Genomic DNA, 19,126 nt, shown 5'->3' with positions numbered 1-19,126 from the left:
TGCCTGAAAGGGCTATCACCTTATTGATATTCAGGGATGGGGGACACCTGGTACAAGCTCGACCTTCGTTGCGACATGTTGGTGAGGGCGCCCTCGGAAGCGCTTCAGACGGTGTCAGTGAATGCAGTCCAGAAATTCTTTGACGGCGCTCATCTCACCTCGGTACAATGCCATTGTTGGCATTGTCATCCCATGGTTCGAGACAGCTGACGGGTACGACGCCTCTGTTCTGCGCTTGGTCTTCGCATAGACACCAGCCATCATCGTAAGAAGTGTGAAGATAGAGCTGTTGACCAGGAGTGATGGCTGATTATCCAGGTCAGTTCAGCTCAGCGGAGGGTTGGGGCCTTTGTCTCATTTTGACTGACCAAGTTCATCCTCGAGACTTCTGACAAATCCAACTTTGACTCTGACCATCATGTTGTCCTGAAGTCCAGCTTCGGCACCTGGTCCAGTAGCCACTCCAGCAACGGCGGCCGCACCGGCTCCCATTCCAGCAGCTCCAGCGATACCTGCGTCCATGTATGGTTGCTGACCATACGGTTGAGTCGCTTGGCCATATTGATCGTAAGCAGGGTAAGCTTGACTTGCACCATAGGCAGGGTAAGATCCATCGTGGTATCCGTCCGTGTTGGTATCTTGCATCGGGTAACTTTGAGCAGTGTCTGCGTACTGTCCAGTTTCAGCAATCAGATTCAAAGTCTCGATCTCACGCTTGGCTTCTCGTATGGCTCGTCCTCGAGAGCGACTGGAGCAGGCCATGGCTCGAACATTGAGCTTCTGTGCGCTGTCCTTCTCTCCCTTGCTCGCTTCCTGACGGTACGTGTAGCCAAGATGGCGATGATGGCAATGACCACCAGACCGCCAATGACGATTCCAACGACCTAAGCACATTCAGCACGAATGTTAGACGAGATGCTTACAGCTCCGAGTGGGAGGCCCGATCCGCCTACACCGCCTTTGCCTTCGCTGTTATCGGCTATGGAAGATCCGGTGGGTCGGCTCGCGGAGATACTGAGTAGGCCGGGCACAGAGACGGTACCACTGGCTACGACGACAACGGTTCTCGTGCTCTGCTCGATAGGTGTAGCGGTCGTAGTGGTACTTGATGATGGTACATCGATGATGGTTGGCGCATTGTTGACCGTGGTTGTGGAAGAAGAAGAGGACGGTGTGACTACAGCGGAGGACGATGCAACAGGAGGGGCTGAACTTGAAGATTGAGGAGGAGGAGAAGCAGCCGGGGTCGAAGACGACGTAGTAGTGGAGCTGGTGGTGGGTTCTAGAGGGAGGGGTTATAGATGTCAGCTGATTGTTGCTCCGTGTAAAAGGCTTATTGTGCTCACGCGTCGTTGTCTGAGGTTGTTGTTGCTGCTGCTGAGTAGACGTTGTGGTCGGCGAGGTGGTAGGTTGAGTCGACGTGTCGGGTTGATTCTGCACAGCACTGGTGGTCGCAATGGTCGAGGAAGAAGGAGCGATGGGGCCCTCCTTGGGAGGTTCTTGAGCCATGTTGGATGGTCGAGTCTGATCATCCGAATCACCGGGTCCAAAGATGGGGTCCAAGAGGCCAGACATGGTGGAGGAGAGGGGGCAGGGGGGCGAGGAGCAAAGGAAGGAGAGAGAGAGGCGCGCGAGAGAGAGAGGGCGATCAAAGAGTGAATGAGTGTGCGTTGAAGAGGCAAAGAGGGAGAGAGGGGCAATATGTGAATGTCAGCAAGGGAGGGGTTTCCCAAAAAGACTTGGTCCAGCCAGTGAGAGTGTATGCGGTACAGCGGGAGGAGGGTGATGAATGGTGATGGAGCATGGAGCAAGGGAGGGAGAGAGGGAGCGATGAAACTTACCTGATTGAGCTCGACTCCCCTTTCCTTCCACAGATATGGGATTGAAGGTCAAAGAGCGAAACGAGGGAGAGAAAGGAACGAGGACAGTGCGCAATGTCCAACACTGATCAGAGAGCGATGTGCCCTGCTAATACTACTACGACGACGAAAGTGTTTTGCTCTCGATTGATATCCCCCCTGCCGTGTAATCGAACCTGTTGAGACCTGATTCGATCAGCCTCGTCTGTGGATCAAAGTAAACGGCGAAGAATCCAAAGGAAGATGAAAGGGGGACCTTTTGGTGGGATTACAAGAGTCGAATGAGCAAACACCAATTGCTGGATCGGATGGTCGAGTGGCTCCTCCCCGGAGATCGACAGGATTGAGAGACACTGGAATGAAAGGATGAGACGGATGAGGAGGATGATGAGGAGAGATGCAGGATTGCAGGATGGCAGACCCAGGGGGGTGGACGATGAAACACGCTAAAATAATGATAATATGTGTACTCACCCGTCCGTCTTTTCTGGCGCACGCGACTTTTGGATGAACGAGGGCGATACAAAGTGGTAGTAGATGTCCAGTGCTTTCAAGTCTTTGTGTACATGCATATCCATCCCAAGCTCGCACCCACTCCTCCTCCTCCCTCCATAGTCCAGGGGGACTCGAGGCGAGAGCAGATCCCATCCAATGTAACCCCGTTCTTTCTTTTCTTTTTCTTTTTCCTCTTTTTTGTCTTTTTCGGTTGTTGACGCGCGTCCCGAAAAATGTCAACAACAGCCACGCAACACGGCACTGGCTTGGAAATGGGAGATACACTCATTGGATGAGGGAGCTTGTCCAATGGAGAGATGAGGGGGGGGGGGGGGAAGTGTACCACACCCTGCGAGCAAGGTAAAGGCGAGATACCTCGTCAGACGGGGGCAGAGGGGGCATCAGTGGCTGCTGAGCGGCGAGTCGTGCTCAGTCCAGACACAGACCGAGAAAGGATGGTCAGGGAGAAGGACGAATCCTGGGTGTGGCACCTGACTGCGACCTGGAGCGAGTGGCACCAGATTGTGGTGGCAGTTTGTTCAAGATAGGTCCTTGGGGTGCAGCCGAGACTGTCTGACCACGCCGGCGACGACGACGACGACGATTTCAGCAGCCACAGACGAGCACAAACCATCCCTCCCGCCCGGCCGATCTCATATACACACCTCCCAATGCATGATTTCTTCACTCGCTTGCTCGCTCGGTCGCAAGCTTCAATCTTCGATACGCATCGCCATTCATTCGTGTTTCGTCTACCGTCTCCCGTCTCCTGTCCCTGTCCCCGTTCCCGACCCGACGCAAGTATGTTCTATAATGTTGATTCTATATACAAATAGTTTACCAAGAAACCTACGGTACAAGTAGGAAAAACCTCACCTCCTCTCTCAGGACTGCACACGCACAGACGCACGCACACGCCCTGGACTGACTCGCTAGAGCTTTTACTCTCACTGCCGCCTCCGACTGCTACTCGCCTCTCTCGTCTCGGCCGTACTCTCCGCAGGGTTCCCACCTATCGGAGATAGCTTTGCACCGTACTTGATCGCCAGCGGATCATCAGGATCCGTATTGGGGTGTACTTGGATTTTACCCGAAGCGAGTTCAGCGGATGACTGAGAAGGATCTTGGGCGGGATTATGGAGACCGAGCGAATTGGCATTTTGAGAAACCCAGTTCCCACCGGCACTGGGAAAACAAAGTCAGCAACCAATGGTTCGAGGATCTATGTTTATTTCCTTTTCGACTCACCCGACAGTTCCAGCAATGACAGTGGGAACCATGGTCAACAAGGTCGGGAACCTCACATCGGCTTTACGCAGCTGAGCGTGGCGGGATCGTCCGACGATACTGGATGCTCTGACACGTCCACCCCGAATGCCAGCATAGATGTTGAGGTTGTCCTTGACCTGTAGCACACACATGAGCCATAGTAGACGAGACCGGCGACACGGCGCCACCCACCTTGGTCAACGCCGGGTTGTAGTCGTACTTCTCCTCCTCTTCCTCAACGTTGCTCGTAGGCAACTTGTTGGGATCAGGATACATCTTGTACTTGACCAAGAATCGACCGAATGGTTCCGTAGGCATCAACCTGACCAAAGCGCCGAGGGGTATGGCCAGTAGTCCGACAATAATTGAGATACCCCAATCGCGACCGTAAAGCTCAGTAACGGAGAATGCAGCGCCTCCCACTTCCACAATGAGGATCTGACCACCGACCACTGCGCGGGGAGTGTTGTCAGTGAAAGCGTCCTCCTCCTCCTCCTCATCGTCTGGTGCTGGTGAAACTCACTGATGAGGAAGATTCCCATAAAGTAGTAATTGCGGAAAAACCCTTCAAGGACGTTGAATTTGCGATCCAATCGACGACAGTTGAGTTGGTTGACTGAGAGACGGATCAGATAAGATCTTCCAGAGCCGGCCGAAAGCCCCCGCCAATGCTCCACTCACAAATCTGACAAAAGACGAAACAATTAAACACCAACGTCCTCAAATTGCCCTCGTTGCTAGGCGTATCCTCCAGTCCGAGGATCCGCAAACCGAGGAAATGGAGGACGAGACAGACGACGATCTGATACAAGGCCTGAACCAGAATCATCTTGATCATTTCGACCGTGATCAATGGGGCGTGAAGCTTGTCGGGTTGACGGTCAAGAAGGACGGGTCGAGCGGGATCCGTAGCGAGAGCGAGCGCGGCAAAGGTGTCCATGATTCTATGGTGGTAGAGACGTCAGGCAAGACCATCCGTAAGCTTGGAGTGACTTACAGGTTGACCCAGAGCAATTGGACCGCAGACAGGACAGACTCTTCAGAGTTGGATGCGACGGCAGAGACAAAGGTGATGACCACGGCGGTGATGTTGACGCTGAGAGGTGGTGCAAGTGAGCATGTCTCGCTGCGCTCGTAGGCGTAGGCCCTCAAAGACTCACGAGATCTGGAATTGCAAAAACTTCTTGACGCTGTCATTGACACATCGACCCCACATGATGGCAAGGACAATGTTAGAGAACGCATCATCCATGAGGATAATATCTGAGGCTTCCTTGGCGACTTCGGTACCCCTGAGGCGTACGTCAGTGGACTGTAGACGTTTGCGTCCGGTGTCAACTCACGCAATGCCCATGGCGAATCCGACATTTGCCAATTTCAAAGCAGGTCCATCGTTTGTTCCGTCCCCAGTGACTCCAACGACCTCGCCCATAGACTTGAGGGTAGCGACGAGCAATCGCTTGTCTTCGGGCGAAGAACGAGCCAGGATCTGGAGTCTGGGGACAATTTCAAGTCGGTCGTGATCGGATAGCTGACGCATGAGTCAGCATGGTCTTCTGTTTGACATGAAAAGGTCTCGCTCGCCCTCGCACTCACCTTTCGGAACACTGGTCCTTCCATGATGATACCTCCCGACGTGAAGATGCCACATTGATTGGCGATACTTCTCGCCGTGAGGACATTATCACCCGTACACATTTTGATTGCCACTCCCGCCTTCTGACATTTTTCCACGGCCTCTCGAACACCTGGTCGAAGAGGATCCTCAATACCGGTGATGGCAATCAAGGTCAAGTCCCTAGCGATCAAAGCGTACGGCACATCGTCTGAAGCTGAACCTTCCGCTTCTTTTGGAGGCCACGATTCAAAGTCTCGATAGCAAAGCGCGATAGTTCTCAATGATTGGTTCGCGTAAAAGATGATGGTCTTTTGGATGTTTGCCAATGTGCTAGGCTCGAACGGAGCAGTCGTCACATCGTCGCTCTTGACCGAAGGCGAAACCACCACGTGTTTGGCGCAAGCCTTGGTGAGGATTTCACTTGCTCCCTTGAGGTACAATCGCCAACCGCTTCCATCGGATCGTTTGATAACGACTCCCATGGCTTTGAGTTCCGAGCTGAACGGGATCATCTGAACGACTTGAGCGGAATCTCGAACTTGTTTGTAGTGTTCCCATTCGAGATCCTTGGCGAATCGGAGGAGCGCCGTTTCCGTCTTGCTACCGACAAATTCAGAGGTTCCATCTTCGGCAGTATCCTCAAATGCGGTCGAGTTGACACAGATGGACTCGTTGAACAGCTTCAAGAGCTGGGGCGATGCCACTTCGTTCATTTTGGCCATGTCAAAGGAAAAATCGTCGCGGATCTTGTCGCCTTCGACTTCGTTCGCATTGGATCGAGAGGCGTTCTCAGAAAGCTCGCGAACGAATTTGCCGCGGACACCGAGAGAACCGGCGACAATAGACATGACGTTTTGGGTGAGGGTGCCTGCAGCGCACATCAGCCTACGCATTCACGACGTTGTGGTGGCAAACTGACCCGTCTTGTCGGTACAGACCACCGTGGCATTTGCCATAGTCTCACAAGATCCAAGCACTCGAACGAGCAAGTTTTGTTTCGTCATCCGTTTCGTCGCAAAGGCCAAAGCGAGCGTGACAGCCAGAGGAAGACCTTCAGGCACAGCGACGACGATCAACGTCACGGAAATGATGAGGATCTTGATGAAGCCTTGTGCCTTGTCGTTGGGAGTTCGATCCGGATCGGTCTTGAGTTGGACAAAGAATCGAATCATGAGAGCGGTGAAGAGGAGAAGTCCTGCACCTGAACCAGCTTTGGCGATGAGCTCGGCGAGGTTATTGAGTTTGGACTGGAGTGGTGTGACTTCGCTGTCGCCTCGCATAGCTGTACAGAGGGTCAGTCGATTCAATCGAGAGGACAGCGTCGACAACAAAAACTCACACATCATGATCCTACCGTTGAAACTGTTTTTTCCGACCGCAATGACGACGTACTCGCCGACACCCTCGAGGACTTTTGCACCAGAGACCAAGAAACAATCCTTTTTGGCCCTTTGACCAGGCTGAAGATTATCCCTCTCGGCGATGCACTCGGCGTAGGAGAACTTTTTGATAGCGTCGGATTCACCAGTGGCTCCTGACTCATCACATCGGACATTGTGACCTCGTAAAAAGACTCCATCGACGGGGACGATTTCACCAGGCTCCAGGAGACAGATATCACCCACGACGACGTCTTGAACATTGATGATCATTTCTTTACCGGATCGGATACACTTGACAGTTCGGTCGTCTCGCTTTTCGTTGAGCTTTTTGAACTGTTTCTCCTTTTGCCAATCGTTGACTGATCCGACGAGGACGACGATGAGAATGGCGACGCAGATGGCGACGCCTTCGACCCAGTCAACGTGAGGAAGTTCACATCCCTGAGGACATTCGGCAGAGTATTGAATCTCTGGTGGAGCACCGACATCTTGGTATATACCAAGAGCGAGAGACACGACCGCAGCCACCGTCAAGAGAATCTGCCTTGTTAGCGAAAAGGTGTTGCGAAGTTGAGACTCACCAGAACCTTGTCCTTGAAAGCGATCCACATGAGGAGCAACAGACTTTTGCTCTTTCTCTCTGGAAGATCGTTACGTCCGTAGACTCGGCGTCTCTCCTCCAAATTGGCTTTCCATTCGGGTCCGCTCTTGTTTGCCGATGGAGCCGCCTCAATGGCAGCTTCTTCATCGACACGTCTGGTTTCTCCGACTTGAGCCTCATCGGCTCCGGCTTGTAGACCTCGAGTGGGGTCTACACCGAGTCCAGCCAAAAGCCCAGCGCTTCCGCCAATCTTTTCGAGGGATTCGAGCGACTTTGGATCCACGAGGACCGCCAAGGTAGAGGGCTTCTCTTTGAACGGTGTGGGATCCGTGGTATCTTTTTCCGGGTCTAGATGATTCATCAGTGCCGCTTGATCCTTCTTCTTGCTGCCTCCTGTTTTCTCATCCATCTCCTCGTCATCCTCATCACCGTGTTTGCCGAGTCCTAAACGATCCTTGAACGAGTACCAAGATCGATGGCTCGTGGCTCGACTGAGATCCGATTTTTTATGCGTATCTTCTGTGCCTGCGGCGGTGGACCAAGTCCCAACAGACCATCCACGTCGATGGCCTCCTTGAGATCCACCGAGGGAGGAAGCGCCGTCTCCACCCTGTTCGCCCACGACACGGAGTGTATCCATACCATCTTGAGCGGTGGGATTATTCCCTCTCAAGGCCATAGACGTGGACGGTACGGGCGTCAAAGGAGATTGATCCTCAAAGTGAACGGACGAGGAATTGGTCAATGTCGGTGAAGGAGGTGTGAGACCGGAAGACCATGATGGCGTAGGGGAGCCGTGAATCAGCGGCGTATGCGAGTTGGGTGATCTCCCAGATGGACTGAGATGGGTATGATCTTGAGGGTTGAGTGTTCCTCCTCTCGGTGGCGTGTGCGGAGGAGGAAGCGGGTTGGATGATGATGCATGGGAATCATCGCTGGACGGGATGTTGAGTCTGGGTGGTGAGGGTCGTGTGGTGGAGGAGGATGAAAAAGTGGATGATTCGGCGGTGTGCGGCGTGATAGGGAATGAATCGGGTGAATCCGAATCCGTCGTGATGATGACGGGTGGTCGGGATGTCATGGCGGGGGACGGGAGGGGTTTCCCCTGGATGAATGATCTAGAGCGCTGCACGTAGGTGAGGAAGGATGTGTCAGTGGCGAGGGATGTACGAGTCAGTCAGGAAGTCCAGCTCACCTATCCCTCTCTCTATGTATATATATCTCTGTGTGGAATGGGAACTGAACACGAGGGGGGTGGTGGATGGAAGGATTGCTGTGCAGAACGTGATACTATAACATGGTCGGCGTCGTTGCCGTCTCTTGGCCTCTTTCTCTCGAGATGTGAACAAGAAGTGAGTGAGTGTTCTTGGCAGCGAGATCCCCCTAATTCGACCAACGCGTTGGAGTCAAAGGGGCAGAGGGGCAGAAGGGGACGGTGTAACCGAAAGTGGCGAAAATATGTATGGGATATATGATCGGTCAGGTGCGAATTGAGCATGTGATTGTAACGCCATGTCCCCTGTGTCCCTCTCTCTCTCTCTCACACTGTCTCTCTCTCTCTCACATGCTGCCTCTCACATCTCTCTCTCTCTCTGCTGCTACTGCTACTGCTGCTGCTGCTGCATAGCCAGCTAGCCAGCTTCGCTGCAACCTCCTCTTCCCCCTGCCCAACGCCACGTAACCTATTTATTTTCCCCCCTTTTCTGTGCCAAGGCTTGGCGACGAGGAAAGGTATTAGGGCGACATGACGTATTAGTAAAGAAGGAGGGGATTTTCTTAATAAACCATTAGAAAATGTTACGACCTGGGTGGTTGACGCCGCCGCCGCTCAACGGTGCCCTCCGCCCAGCTCATAGGTGATCATACGGGGTACATTCGTTGCGAGCATGTACCAGACTCGGATCTACAGGAAGAAACGGGGCACACACTGTTGCCCCCCTGGTCCCCTATCGTCGGGTCCTCCGGAACCCCCGGTCGGTCCATCCCAACTCCAGACATCTAGATGACCTCCTGGACGACCGTCGTGCGCTCAGTAGTGTACACTGAGAAGAGGAAGAGATACACATCAGCGAGACATTCTTAACTTGTGGCCCCTCCCCCAAACATGGTGGTGACGCCGCTTCAAGTACTCACCTCCGTCCAAGAATTTACGGATATCCTTGTTCTTGACTCGGCACACATCGGTAATGGAAGAAGCGGATTGAGAGACGTTTTGAACATCGTTGCCTTGGAGAATGAGCTCATCCTTGACGTCGGATGTGGAAATCTTGACTCCTTCAAGCATGGGAACGTTTCGGATGTACTTCTCGCCCACTGATGACAACGACAAGTATCAGCCAAAAAATGATCCTTTGCACCAGGGGCGGGGGGAACCCCCCCTCCTGACCGTGTGTCGGTCACTCACAAAAGTTTCTGATCTGAAGAGCAGCTCCGTCGTTCTCTGGGATGGCGTTGATGGGGAAATGGGCGTAGACGAGCTTCATCTTGTAGAGGAAACCCTGGAGTAGAGAGGGTCAGCGGCGGGTAAATATGCAAGAAGAGAGGGGCAAAAACACAGGTCGTGTGCCGTTGGCTCTGCAGAACCTCACTCACCTTGGTCACTCCAGTGATCATGTTCTCAACCAATGACTTGATTGTCCTCAAGCAAGCAACGTGTTTACGAGCTCCGTGCCAAACAGTGAAGACAATGACCTTTTTGCCAGCTCGCGGGACCTAGAAACGGGGAATGTTAGCTATCTGACTCGTCGCACAGTATCAGAGTCCGAGCGGAACGAAGCGGAGCGAGGCAGACGACTATGGATTGAGGGCTAGTTGGGGGCCGTGTGGAGTGATCAGTGTCACGACTGGGGATGACTGCTAGCTCGTGAGAGCTAGTCCATCTCCATTTCCCGTTCCGACTTGGCCCTTTTGCCTGCCACCAGCCCCATTGATCCCTCCATACTATGCTTCAGAGTCACCCATGACCGCAGGCCCTCTCCGTCCGAACAGGGAGAGGAACACCGGCAGGCGATCCAGTGAGAAGATCTCTTCAATCTCCATCTCCAAGGCCTGTCTCTCGAATGATCTGCCCGTAAATGCCCCACAGCACTCTCTCTGCCTCCAAGCCACCTCGACGTCCGCACAGTCTCGCTCGATTCGCTTGGCCCCCTCTTGCATCGCAAGGCATCGCTCCGCTCCGCTCTGCTTCTTCCCCTCCAAACTCACGATCTGAATGTCCATAGCAACGTGTCCGACATCCTTGGTCAAAGTTCCTCTCGGTCCCTCAACGGTCACTTTCCTAGCTTTGATAGTGACGGTGACTCCCTCCGGGATGGTGAGCGTCTCGACGGATGTGATGTCCTTCATTGTACTATAGGAGGGGCGGAGCAAAACGAGCAGAATGTCAGCGAAAAAGCGAGCTCCAAACGATAAGGCCAGAAGAAGGAATCTCTCCCAGAGCTGTCGGCGTGGATCGAATCGAATCGAATCGAATCGAATCGAATCAGACCGCGATCCCAGCCTCGTCGATCCTTGAATCCATAGACCCAACACTCACAATGTATACCACTTTTCGGTTGTTGAAGAGTATACAAAATCCGCACTCAGATGCCTTGTATCCCACTTTGAGCTGCCGTCTCGAAAACCTCAAAAGTCCCACAATGGTACAACTTCGGGATTATGAATATATCGCCGACAATGGCAGATGGTGAGGGCTGGGTGTGGCACTCTTATCACCGATTTATGCGATGGAGCGACTTTATTGTTATGCATAATTTGTCACTCGAGATTCGGTCGAGGTGATCGCCAAGTGAGAGATCGACACGACATGCCCCGGACTGCTCAAGCTAGCTAGCTGCCCGCACTTGCACACGATCCAAGATGGATGAGACCTACTCACTGTCATCCTCTCAAGAGCTGTCAGAGCTCTCAGAGCAGGACAACATCCTCGACAATGAAAAGGTACCACAAAACAAACGCCACGACGCTCTCGGATCGCTCTGGTCTCTCAACTCAGATTTCCCTCCCATGCAATCGTGCTCGTATACGGCAGTCTATGGACGTGGGTTCGGCCTCTGCGTCTCAGACGTCTAGACGTCAGACTCATAAGAGACTGGATCGTTTGGACCCCGTCATCATGCAACGAAACCTAACCTATTCCGTGACACTCCCGCTAATGCGAATCGACCTCGCACAGACCACCATAGGGTACCGCATTGAGAGGACGAGCAAGACGAGAAGGAGGCAAGTCGGCCCCCCTTCCCCGGACGACGCAACATTGAGCTTGGACTATTGGCTTCGAGAACCCCTGACGTATCAGTTATGAATCTGACCTGGCTCCCAGCCCGCCTTTTTGTATGAACCAATGACCCTATCAATGCTTGCTGTCCTTACTCGCCGATTCGAAGCCCTTCGATACCTCGTCGAGAGTGGCGTCGACTTACATATCGAGGCGGATACAAGGACAGGGGACCGAGAAGAGAGAGACGCAAGACAAAGCGATAGACGGCGGATACAGATGCTCAGGTGTTGAAGGCTCACTCACTCTACTTGTACCCAGGCAGCAAGAGTCAAAGCACAAGCTCATCGCTCAATCCCCACGACCTGTTCGCTCGAAGACTCGACTGAGATCTTCTTCCTATCCATCGTTGGTCTCCCCGACACCTGACTAGAACGTCATAGGTCACAGCTAAACTCATCAGATCCGATACATCATCTCGTGCTCTACCCCAGGCATCCATCATCACCATCATCATCATCATCATCTTCATCAGATCTTACAACCCCCTCTCCCCTCAAACCGACAAATCATCAAACGTATCTACCCCTCTTCAGTCGAGACGACCCCTTAAAACTGGATTCACAGAACAAGGGTGAGTCGCCTGGACGACCAGCCATAATCTTAGAGGCATTGCTAAAGGGGGGGAAGTTGGCAGAGAAAAAGTTTGTCGTGAGTAGACGTTGAAGTGTTTACATCCTGAGCTGACTCTGCTCTCTGGCCTATAGCCCGAGGGCTTCAAGGTCCTCGGCTCGTCCTCTGATACCCATCAACAACATCTCTCTTCCCTCTCTCCCCCTCCCTCTCGCTCTCGCTCTCTCTCCACCGCCACCTCTAGCAACACCCTTGCCCCCTCCACTCGCCTTCACCAGCTCATCGTTGTTAATCTTTGGGACCACACCCTCTCCATCCTTCGACACTCGACTGTTCTTCTTCTTCTTCTTTTTCTTCCTCCTGGACCCCCTGACCTATACAAACCCCCTCCCCCCTTGATGTTCCGACATCGAACACCGACATCATCCCTGGCATAAACGTCTCTAACCCGAGTATCTACATATATAAGGTGAGATCAACTTTTTCTAAATCAATCAACTATCCTCTACGCACAATCTTGATCACCAGATAGATCGTATCAGGACTCTTCGACCTTATTCTTGACCTTGATCTCTCATCGATCTGATTGTCGATCTTTTGACGATAGTATCTTTGGGTGAGTGGACACTGCCTCGTTCGCTAAAAATGACATGCTGACATGGCCGATAGCCTATGACGAGAACCTGAAGAGCATCTTTTCTGACTGTGAGTTACCATGATTCTGGCCTGGTCTAGACTCTCCTATGCCTTCTTGCCTTTCGATCCCCATCCACCATCTCATCTCATCCCCCATCCCCATTCCCATCCCTTTGACCTGTGTCACCCTTAATTACGATCCTATGCTCTTCCCGCCTCTGCTCCTTTGGAAGTTTTGGAACACATCACATACTCTTCGCCAAAGGGATAGGCTGGAGGTCAAGGGCGTCTTGCTCAATCTTCCATGGTTCATCGGGCTATCTATCGATGCCCAGTCTCCGTGCTCGCTCTCTTGTCTGGCTGATTGTCGAGACCCCGCCCCGTTACACACCAGGGGGTCCCTTTCGATCCTCTTACCATATCCCCCTTGCATTGCTTCGACGGCGTTTGACGCGAGCGTACAGCAGCAGACAATAGACACACCTCACCTTGACTCGTCCTTTTATCGTGATCTTCTCAATCGCCAGCATCATCACCAGCATCATCATCACCACCATCATCATCATACATGTCGTGCTGACCTAGCCTCCCTTCGTCAGGTCTACTCAACTCCTCTCGCTCCTTGGCTAGGCAGGCGAGAACCTTCCCTCAGGAAACATATCGCCAGGTCTAGTCTGGTCATCGGTCCCCGCCACTGGGTCGTTTCGGCACCACAGATTCGTCGACCCTCCAACCCTTCGTCCCTCCGTCCCTGCAGCCCTCCTGCTCTCGTTCATGGACCTGACACTGGACTCACTGTGTGACTTTTTGACGACTCCTTGTGTATCACCCGTTATACACCATTCGACAGTGTGCAAAGATTCACCATCACCACCTTTCACCCCATCAGACTCTGTCTATAGTCCTTCAGGCTCCGTATCTAATCACACGAGTCTCGCCGCCTCCGCCTCCGCCTCCTTCTCATCGCAGAAACCCACTACAACCACCACCATTGATACTCCTGGAACCACTTGCCTTCCTCTGACATTGTCTATACCCATCTCTTGTCATCTCCAGTGGGCTAATTATCCACTTCCTCCTCCCACTTTGACCATCTACTCCCCAAAGTCTCGGTCCGATACCTGCTTCTCGCCTCTCAGAACGACAACACGCTCCGCCACACCGACAACGACAAGCAGCTTCGACGACCTCATCACTCCCTCGACGACTGAGCTTCCGAGCGATACATCCGTGGATATCGGCAAACTGCTTGAATCGGCTGCTTTGGAGATCCTCACTCCGACCTCAAAAGTGTTTGAACTGCTGGAATCCTCGTTCCACAGCCCAGATAGGACCACGCCAATGGGAGACATCAAAGCGCCATCTTTGGCAGCGGCGTCAACGGCGACGACGACGAGGACGTCGTATTCTGAGCAGCAGACTGAAGTTTATGACTCGCCAACGTTTGTAGACCCCTTAGATGAGTAAGTTGCAGCCGGGACGCCTTCAAACGACTTCGAAATTGACGAAGTACAGGCGACGTACTTCTCTAGTTCAGTCCGAGTCCAGTGGAGAGAACATGATGTGAGTGCTTTCCGTCACATGCTTACAGATCTCGCTGCTGATGATCGTTGCCACAGTGCACCCCATGTCCCGACCATGTTACCTCCTTTGCGATCTCACGAGGTATCGCCTCACATTTCGGCATACCATTCGACGGCAGGCTACGCGCACAATGGTCAATACTATTATTCGAATCATTCTATGGGGCATCCCGGGTCCTACACGTACCAATCTTCCAACTCCTCTGCCTACACTCAGCCGAAATATCATACTAGTCTATACTATGGCAGTATGACGACCCCGACGACTCAGTCCACTCAATCCACCCATTCCGACCTTGGCACGCCTCTGACGGATCATCATGGCCCAGATAGTATGAACGGCAGCGGTAGCGTTGGCGGAGGGTACGCCTACTCTTCGTCGCAGATTTACGGGACGATTCAACCTTCTGCGATTCAGTCATGGGATCAGACATCTCGATCGAGATTGGAGCTAGGAACAGGCGTATCAAATACAAGTGGCATGTTGTCAGCACCATCCCCGAGGTTCGGTAATGATCGCAAGACAATCTCGCCAGGATCGATACGGAGCGACAGTAAAGTATCCAGTGGCGGGCCAATGGCGGCGGCTGGGGCAGGGGCAGATTGGACCAGACCGAGCTCAGCCATGTCAGGATTGTCTGTCGATGGAGATCATGTTGGATCTACAGGTATATCAGGGGCGGAAAGTACTTTGATCGGATTGGGCATCGTTCCTGGGACGGTTCAGTACACTTCGGAAGCGGAGATTAAGCAGACAGACGATGTGAGTGAAGCCGAGTGACATCCAGGCCAATGCACTATCTCTACGAGCTTTCTGAATGCGCCCCGCCCGGTTTGGCTGACATGGTCTAGCTCAAACGCATGTGCTTTAATTGCCGTGCGATCCAACCTCCAAGTTGGCGCAAATCGGTTCTCTACCTTGGCAAGATTGTGAGTGTGGCGGGCGCCGCGCCCGTGTTCCCCAATGCGAGATGAGGGAGGTGACGCTGACTCCATCTCTATAGCTATGCAACAGTGAGTTGTACAAACTCCCCGTACCTTTTTCTCGCAGTGGCCTGGTGCCGTTGTGTGGGGCCTCTCTTAGACAACGCTGATCCGGGTCTCCCTCTAGAATGCGGGATATACGAACGGACACATCGTCGACCTCGTCCGCCTCAAAATGACGAGCAAAAGCTTCGTCGGGGATCCGTCTCTGCGGCTCAGATCCAGGATCTCGGAGTCGATGGACGATCAGCCAAGATGCCTTCTGCTCGATTAGCGGTGATGCGTGAAAATGGGGACGAGGATGGAGATTCAGGCCAGGATAGTCCGTGTGAGTCCTCTTGCACTTATTGCTCCCCACAATGAATTCACTCACTCATCGTTGATTTGCATCTCTCCTTATCCAGATTCTACCGTTCCGAGCTTAGAATCCTATCTCGCGCCTGTCCACCGGTATCATCCTTCTCCCTATACCGGCAAGAACGGACTGGACCAATGGGCTGGGGTTCCGAGCGGGACTGCATCGATCTATCGTAGACACTCTCAAGCGGCTTCAAAGCGGAAAACGAACAAACACCTGGATCATCGCGCTCGACGTCCTCATCATTCCATGTCGGCCAGCCAATCTCGACCGTCACCTTCATCGTCGACTGCCTTCCTCCGAGATGGAGCTTCTCAAGACTCTGACGTCCACGTACATGGACACGGACACGAACACGGCGTCGGACACGGTTACGGTCACAGCAGTCCTTACGCTCATGCGTATGCTCGAAGATCAGGCTACATCTCTACTTCTTCTCACGGCCTGAAATCCCGGTTTGACCACTCGGCTTCGTTGACGCTTGGCGGCGAGAGTAACGCGAGTGTGTCACATATGGGACGATCGATCTATTCCGCCTCGACCTCGACTTTAGCTTACGACCGTCCTTCCCTTCACGCTTCATCCTCTATGTGGGAGAATGGCTCGAGAAGGTTCAGCGATGGTCAAGTCATGTTACCCCAGCCGTCCATCTTGGATTCGATGGACCAAAGTCAATACTATCAGCTTCCCTACGGTACAACCACGAGGATGATGCAGGATGACACTGGGTACGGCAACACAACAACGGTGACAGGACATTCGGGGACTTCTTCCAAGATGAGGGATCAAGCTAGCGATGACGATGAGCCGGATCGACAAGAGTATCAGAGACGAGATGATGGTGGTCGAATCAGGGACGTGAACGAGAACGAGAACGAGGACGATGGCGACGACGCTGACGAGGACAATGACGAAGAGGATGACGAGGAAGAGGATGAAGAGGAATCAGATTTCCCAGATGAAGATGATGGAGGGGAGTACATCCCTCGAGGCAGGGCATGAGAGGTTCAGGCGACGATTGACGGGACAGGAATTGTACAAGAGCGCGCATTTCATTTCAATGGACCTCACCTGGTCCTTCTTTAGTTCTAATTTCTGCGACACGAAAACCTAAAACACACGGCATCTTCTTCATCAATATCACATCAAACACATCTCTCAATCTTCATTGCATCTAAACGATCCACCGATTTTCCGTATGGCTATCTGGACTTTTTATTACTTTGCATCCATTTGTGCGACGTCTGAAGGAGATGAATGCAACGATGGCGAACTCGTCCTAGTGTCCACTGTCAATCGGTTTCTAACTGAAAATTGCATTTCGAGGCAAAAGATGGAAACTAGGACATTATCACAGATGTCGTTCTCTCGAACATCTAAGACCGAACGAGGGGACAACTGGCTCCGGCGGACGCGTACTGTACTGCCTCTCTCCTCCACATTCGAGGACGGGGACAGTCATGATCCCGCCATCCTAAGATGCAGGAGCACCAGGAGTGGCCGTCACGGCCGGTGTGGATCCCGCACCAGCAGCGCCACTGGCAAAGGCGCCCACATCTGCACTTCTGTTCCAAGGTCCAGCGTTCGAGTTCATACATCCATTCTTGCATCGGTCGCATCGACCTCCAATCTCTTTAGGAAGGTTGTCCAGGTCAATGTATTGATCCAATTCATTCTTGTACCCTTTTCCCAGGATGTGAATCTTTCGCACGGTCGCTTCATCGAGCCAGGGTTTGATAAGGGACCAGATGGTGGAGAATAGGTAGGGGGCCTGAGCGGAGAGTGCAAGGGTCAGCGAGCTTCGAGGTGTGTCTGCAGACGGCAAGAGTACCCACATTGATGATGAACATGTGTCCCATAGTTTCGGGCTAAAAAGCAGGGTCAACAAGGCCTGCATGCTGTGTCGGATCCTCGACGATATACTCACATCTGAGAGAATGTCAGCCGAGAAAACATGGGCAATGGCTCAACTTACAGTGGTTCTGGCCAATGGCACTGGCAGCGGACACGTAATCCTTCACTGTATGGACCAGGTCAGCTGTGGATTATCTGATGCCCCGTCGACATCCCACTCACCCCTGTAGAAACTACTGATTCCCGCATTGTGCAGGTCCAAAATGGTACAACTCGTCTCGACCAACTCTCCCTTCTCCTTTGAACATGCTGGCAATCGATCCTTGAGGAATTTTTCGTATTCGTCCACGAGATGTTTGAGCTGTCTATCCTGATTTGTCAAGGCTCCAATCTTTGCGACGTCGATGGCTCCGAGTCGTTCAATGTAGATGGGTCGACCTTCACGATCTATACGGTGGTAGAATTGAGGGTAGTACTTGTTGACTTCGGGTCCTTCGTGGTAATCGAAACCGTGCCTGTGACAGCGGGCGAGGGAGGAACATCGTAGTATAGCAACGTTAGAACGAGATTGAGGATGTGAGAGTGAGTACAGCGCAGGACGAGGCGAGTGAAGATTATCAAACACCGGACAACAAGGAAAACAGGCATATCATGAGCGTTCCTCCTTTCACACTACTGTGCCACTTCACTCACGCCGCAATCTCATCCGTACCAAACTCTTTCCTCCACTTCTCATTGTTCTCCCACATCAATCTGGCTTTGGGAATATCAAATTTCCTTGCACGTAGGAATCGCAAGAGCGTTTGATCATCATATCGGTCGTAACCAAGTTCTTTGGTCATGATATCGCGGTTCTCAGGGATCAATCCGGCCGAAGTAAGTTCAGATCGAAACGCCTCGAGTGTTTGAGTCTGATGCTCGTCCCTGCTCGACAGGCGGATGTTTGAATAGACGTCGTGGTCCGGGAGCGACCAACAAGTGAAATGCAAGATTGTCGGGAAGGCGGGAGACCAAGGAGGGGTTGTGGGAATGACAGCATTAGTCAGGCTTTGTATAGCCTCAACAGTCACTCACAAATGTCCTGGGTGTCCAGAGAGAGGGTCTTTGGTGGTCTATTCACCGCACGAATGGAGTCAGCAAGATACACTGTTACTTGCTTCACGTGTGTACAGGGATAGTCGACTCACTGCCATGATGCTGGGGAGCGGGATGCGGGAGATCTCGGTTGGGGCGTTTCTTTGAGAGAATAGTATCGATGACCAGCTGCTCCCTTGCTATGCTAGATGACAGATATCCAGTGCAATTCTCAATCGTGCAAAAGATGAAGAAGATGTGTGCGTGATGAGTATAAGATCAATGGATGATTACTCCCTTTGGCCTCCGTTCGCGTTTTATAAACTGACGTATTTGTGAACCAGAGACGGAATCTAATTTCTCTGAATGGGATAACGTACTTGTGGCGGATGATCATGAACAGCATTCACATGACAGGATGGTCACAGATTGGAGGATGAAAGGGGGAGGAGCTGCTTCGATCGGTCGTATATAGGACAGCGAGCTTTCCGCGACGTATCAGCGAGACTGGGAAAAGAAATCTACAGGTAGGTCTTCACGGTGATTCACTAAACTCCAAGAGTG

At 52.5% G+C, this 19,126-nt stretch overlaps 6 protein-coding genes across 6 annotated transcripts; 1 reads left to right on the top strand and 5 right to left on the bottom strand.

Moving 5' to 3' along the window:
* Positions 1 to 20: 20 nt before the first annotated feature.
* BD324DRAFT_651418 (hypothetical protein) lies at positions 21 to 1,575 on the bottom strand (the record flags this gene model as incomplete). Its single annotated transcript, XM_022018331.1, has 6 exons — positions 21 to 102; positions 159 to 306; positions 369 to 672; positions 714 to 884; positions 924 to 1,282; positions 1,347 to 1,575. 6 exons carry the CDS (start codon positions 1,573 to 1,575, stop codon positions 21 to 23), a joined length of 1,293 nt encoding a protein of 430 aa, XP_021871014.1.
* Positions 1,576 to 2,675: 1,100 nt separating this feature from the next.
* Positions 2,676 to 3,065, bottom strand: BD324DRAFT_627800 (hypothetical protein). The gene has a single exon (XM_022016042.1). The coding sequence runs from the start codon at positions 2,986 to 2,988 to the stop codon at positions 2,734 to 2,736; it is 255 nt and encodes an 84-aa protein (XP_021871013.1). The 5' UTR covers positions 2,989 to 3,065; the 3' UTR covers positions 2,676 to 2,733.
* A 6-nt stretch (positions 3,066 to 3,071) lies between these two features.
* On the bottom strand, positions 3,072 to 8,702 carry BD324DRAFT_627796 (hypothetical protein). Its single transcript, XM_022016041.1, has 13 exons — positions 8,420 to 8,702; positions 7,205 to 8,350; positions 6,581 to 7,163; positions 6,161 to 6,523; positions 5,220 to 6,109; positions 4,967 to 5,154; positions 4,784 to 4,915; positions 4,621 to 4,719; positions 4,305 to 4,567; positions 4,147 to 4,239; positions 3,816 to 4,075; positions 3,603 to 3,760; positions 3,072 to 3,539 (listed from the first exon to the last, which is right to left on the bottom strand). Exons 2-13 carry the CDS (start codon positions 8,303 to 8,305, stop codon positions 3,302 to 3,304), a joined length of 4,368 nt encoding a protein of 1,455 aa, XP_021871012.1. The 5' UTR covers positions 8,306 to 8,350; positions 8,420 to 8,702; the 3' UTR covers positions 3,072 to 3,301.
* A 376-nt stretch (positions 8,703 to 9,078) lies between these two features.
* BD324DRAFT_627794 (putative 60S ribosomal protein l9) lies at positions 9,079 to 10,837 on the bottom strand. The gene is made up of 6 exons (XM_022016040.1): positions 10,760 to 10,837; positions 10,429 to 10,573; positions 9,817 to 9,936; positions 9,629 to 9,722; positions 9,358 to 9,537; positions 9,079 to 9,266 (listed from the first exon to the last, which is right to left on the bottom strand). The coding sequence occupies exons 2-6, from the start codon at positions 10,567 to 10,569 to the stop codon at positions 9,223 to 9,225; spliced, it is 579 nt and encodes a 192-aa protein (XP_021871011.1). The 5' UTR covers positions 10,570 to 10,573; positions 10,760 to 10,837; the 3' UTR covers positions 9,079 to 9,222.
* A 2,646-nt stretch (positions 10,838 to 13,483) lies between these two features.
* Positions 13,484 to 16,636, top strand: BD324DRAFT_608911 (hypothetical protein; the record flags this gene model as incomplete). The annotated part of the gene is made up of 7 exons (XM_022014129.1): positions 13,484 to 14,172; positions 14,225 to 14,272; positions 14,329 to 15,055; positions 15,145 to 15,222; positions 15,297 to 15,306; positions 15,344 to 15,604; positions 15,681 to 16,636. 7 exons carry the CDS (start codon positions 13,484 to 13,486, stop codon positions 16,634 to 16,636), a joined length of 2,769 nt encoding a protein of 922 aa, XP_021871010.1.
* A 358-nt stretch (positions 16,637 to 16,994) lies between these two features.
* Positions 16,995 to 18,829, bottom strand: BD324DRAFT_478735 (sec14 cytosolic factor). Its single transcript, XM_022012898.1, has 8 exons — positions 18,769 to 18,829; positions 18,676 to 18,685; positions 18,563 to 18,600; positions 18,182 to 18,412; positions 17,711 to 18,129; positions 17,610 to 17,654; positions 17,470 to 17,502; positions 16,995 to 17,405 (listed from the first exon to the last, which is right to left on the bottom strand). The coding sequence occupies exons 2-8, from the start codon at positions 18,679 to 18,681 to the stop codon at positions 17,353 to 17,355; spliced, it is 825 nt and encodes a 274-aa protein (XP_021871009.1). The 5' UTR covers positions 18,682 to 18,685; positions 18,769 to 18,829; the 3' UTR covers positions 16,995 to 17,352.
* Between the last annotated feature and the right edge of the window lie 297 nt (positions 18,830 to 19,126).

Source organism: Kockovaella imperatae, assembly GCF_002102565.1.
Source record: "Kockovaella imperatae strain NRRL Y-17943 chromosome Unknown BD324scaffold_7, whole genome shotgun sequence".
NCBI classification, from domain to species: Eukaryota; Fungi; Basidiomycota; class Tremellomycetes; order Tremellales; family Cuniculitremaceae; genus Kockovaella; species Kockovaella imperatae.
Note: the sequence above shows the minus strand (reverse complement) of the source record. Positions and strands in the feature narration are given on the sequence as shown.

Excerpts from the sequence above, each read along its gene's own strand:
- BD324DRAFT_627800 (XM_022016042.1), bottom strand. The coding sequence starts at position 2,988 with ATGGTTTGTGCTCGTCTGTGGCTGCTGAAATCGTCGTCGTCGTCGTCG.
- BD324DRAFT_627796 (XM_022016041.1), bottom strand. The coding sequence starts at position 8,305 with ATGACATCCCGACCACCCGTCATCATCACGACGGATTCGGATTCACCC. Across the intron at positions 4,568-4,620 it reads CAATTGCTCTGGGTCAACCT|AATCATGGACACCTTTGCCG; the intron begins GTAAGTCACTCC and ends CTACCACCATAG. Across the intron at positions 3,761-3,815 it reads ACAACCCGGCGTTGACCAAG|GTCAAGGACAACCTCAACAT; the intron begins GTGGGTGGCGCC and ends TGTGTGCTACAG.
- BD324DRAFT_627794 (XM_022016040.1), bottom strand. The coding sequence starts at position 10,569 with ATGAAGGACATCACATCCGTCGAGACGCTCACCATCCCGGAGGGAGTC. Across the intron at positions 9,937-10,428 it reads TTGCTATGGACATTCAGATC|GTCCCGCGAGCTGGCAAAAA; the intron begins GTGAGTTTGGAG and ends CCCCGTTTCTAG. Across the intron at positions 9,538-9,628 it reads TCTTCAGATCAGAAACTTTT|TGGGCGAGAAGTACATCCGA; the intron begins GTGAGTGACCGA and ends CGTTGTCATCAG.
- BD324DRAFT_478735 (XM_022012898.1), bottom strand. Across the intron at positions 18,413-18,562 it reads TCTGGACACCCAGGACATTT|GGACGAGCATCAGACTCAAA; the intron begins GTGAGTGACTGT and ends CCTGTCGAGCAG. Across the intron at positions 17,503-17,609 it reads TGCCATTGGCCAGAACCACT|CCCGAAACTATGGGACACAT; the intron begins GTAAGTTGAGCC and ends CCTGCTTTTTAG.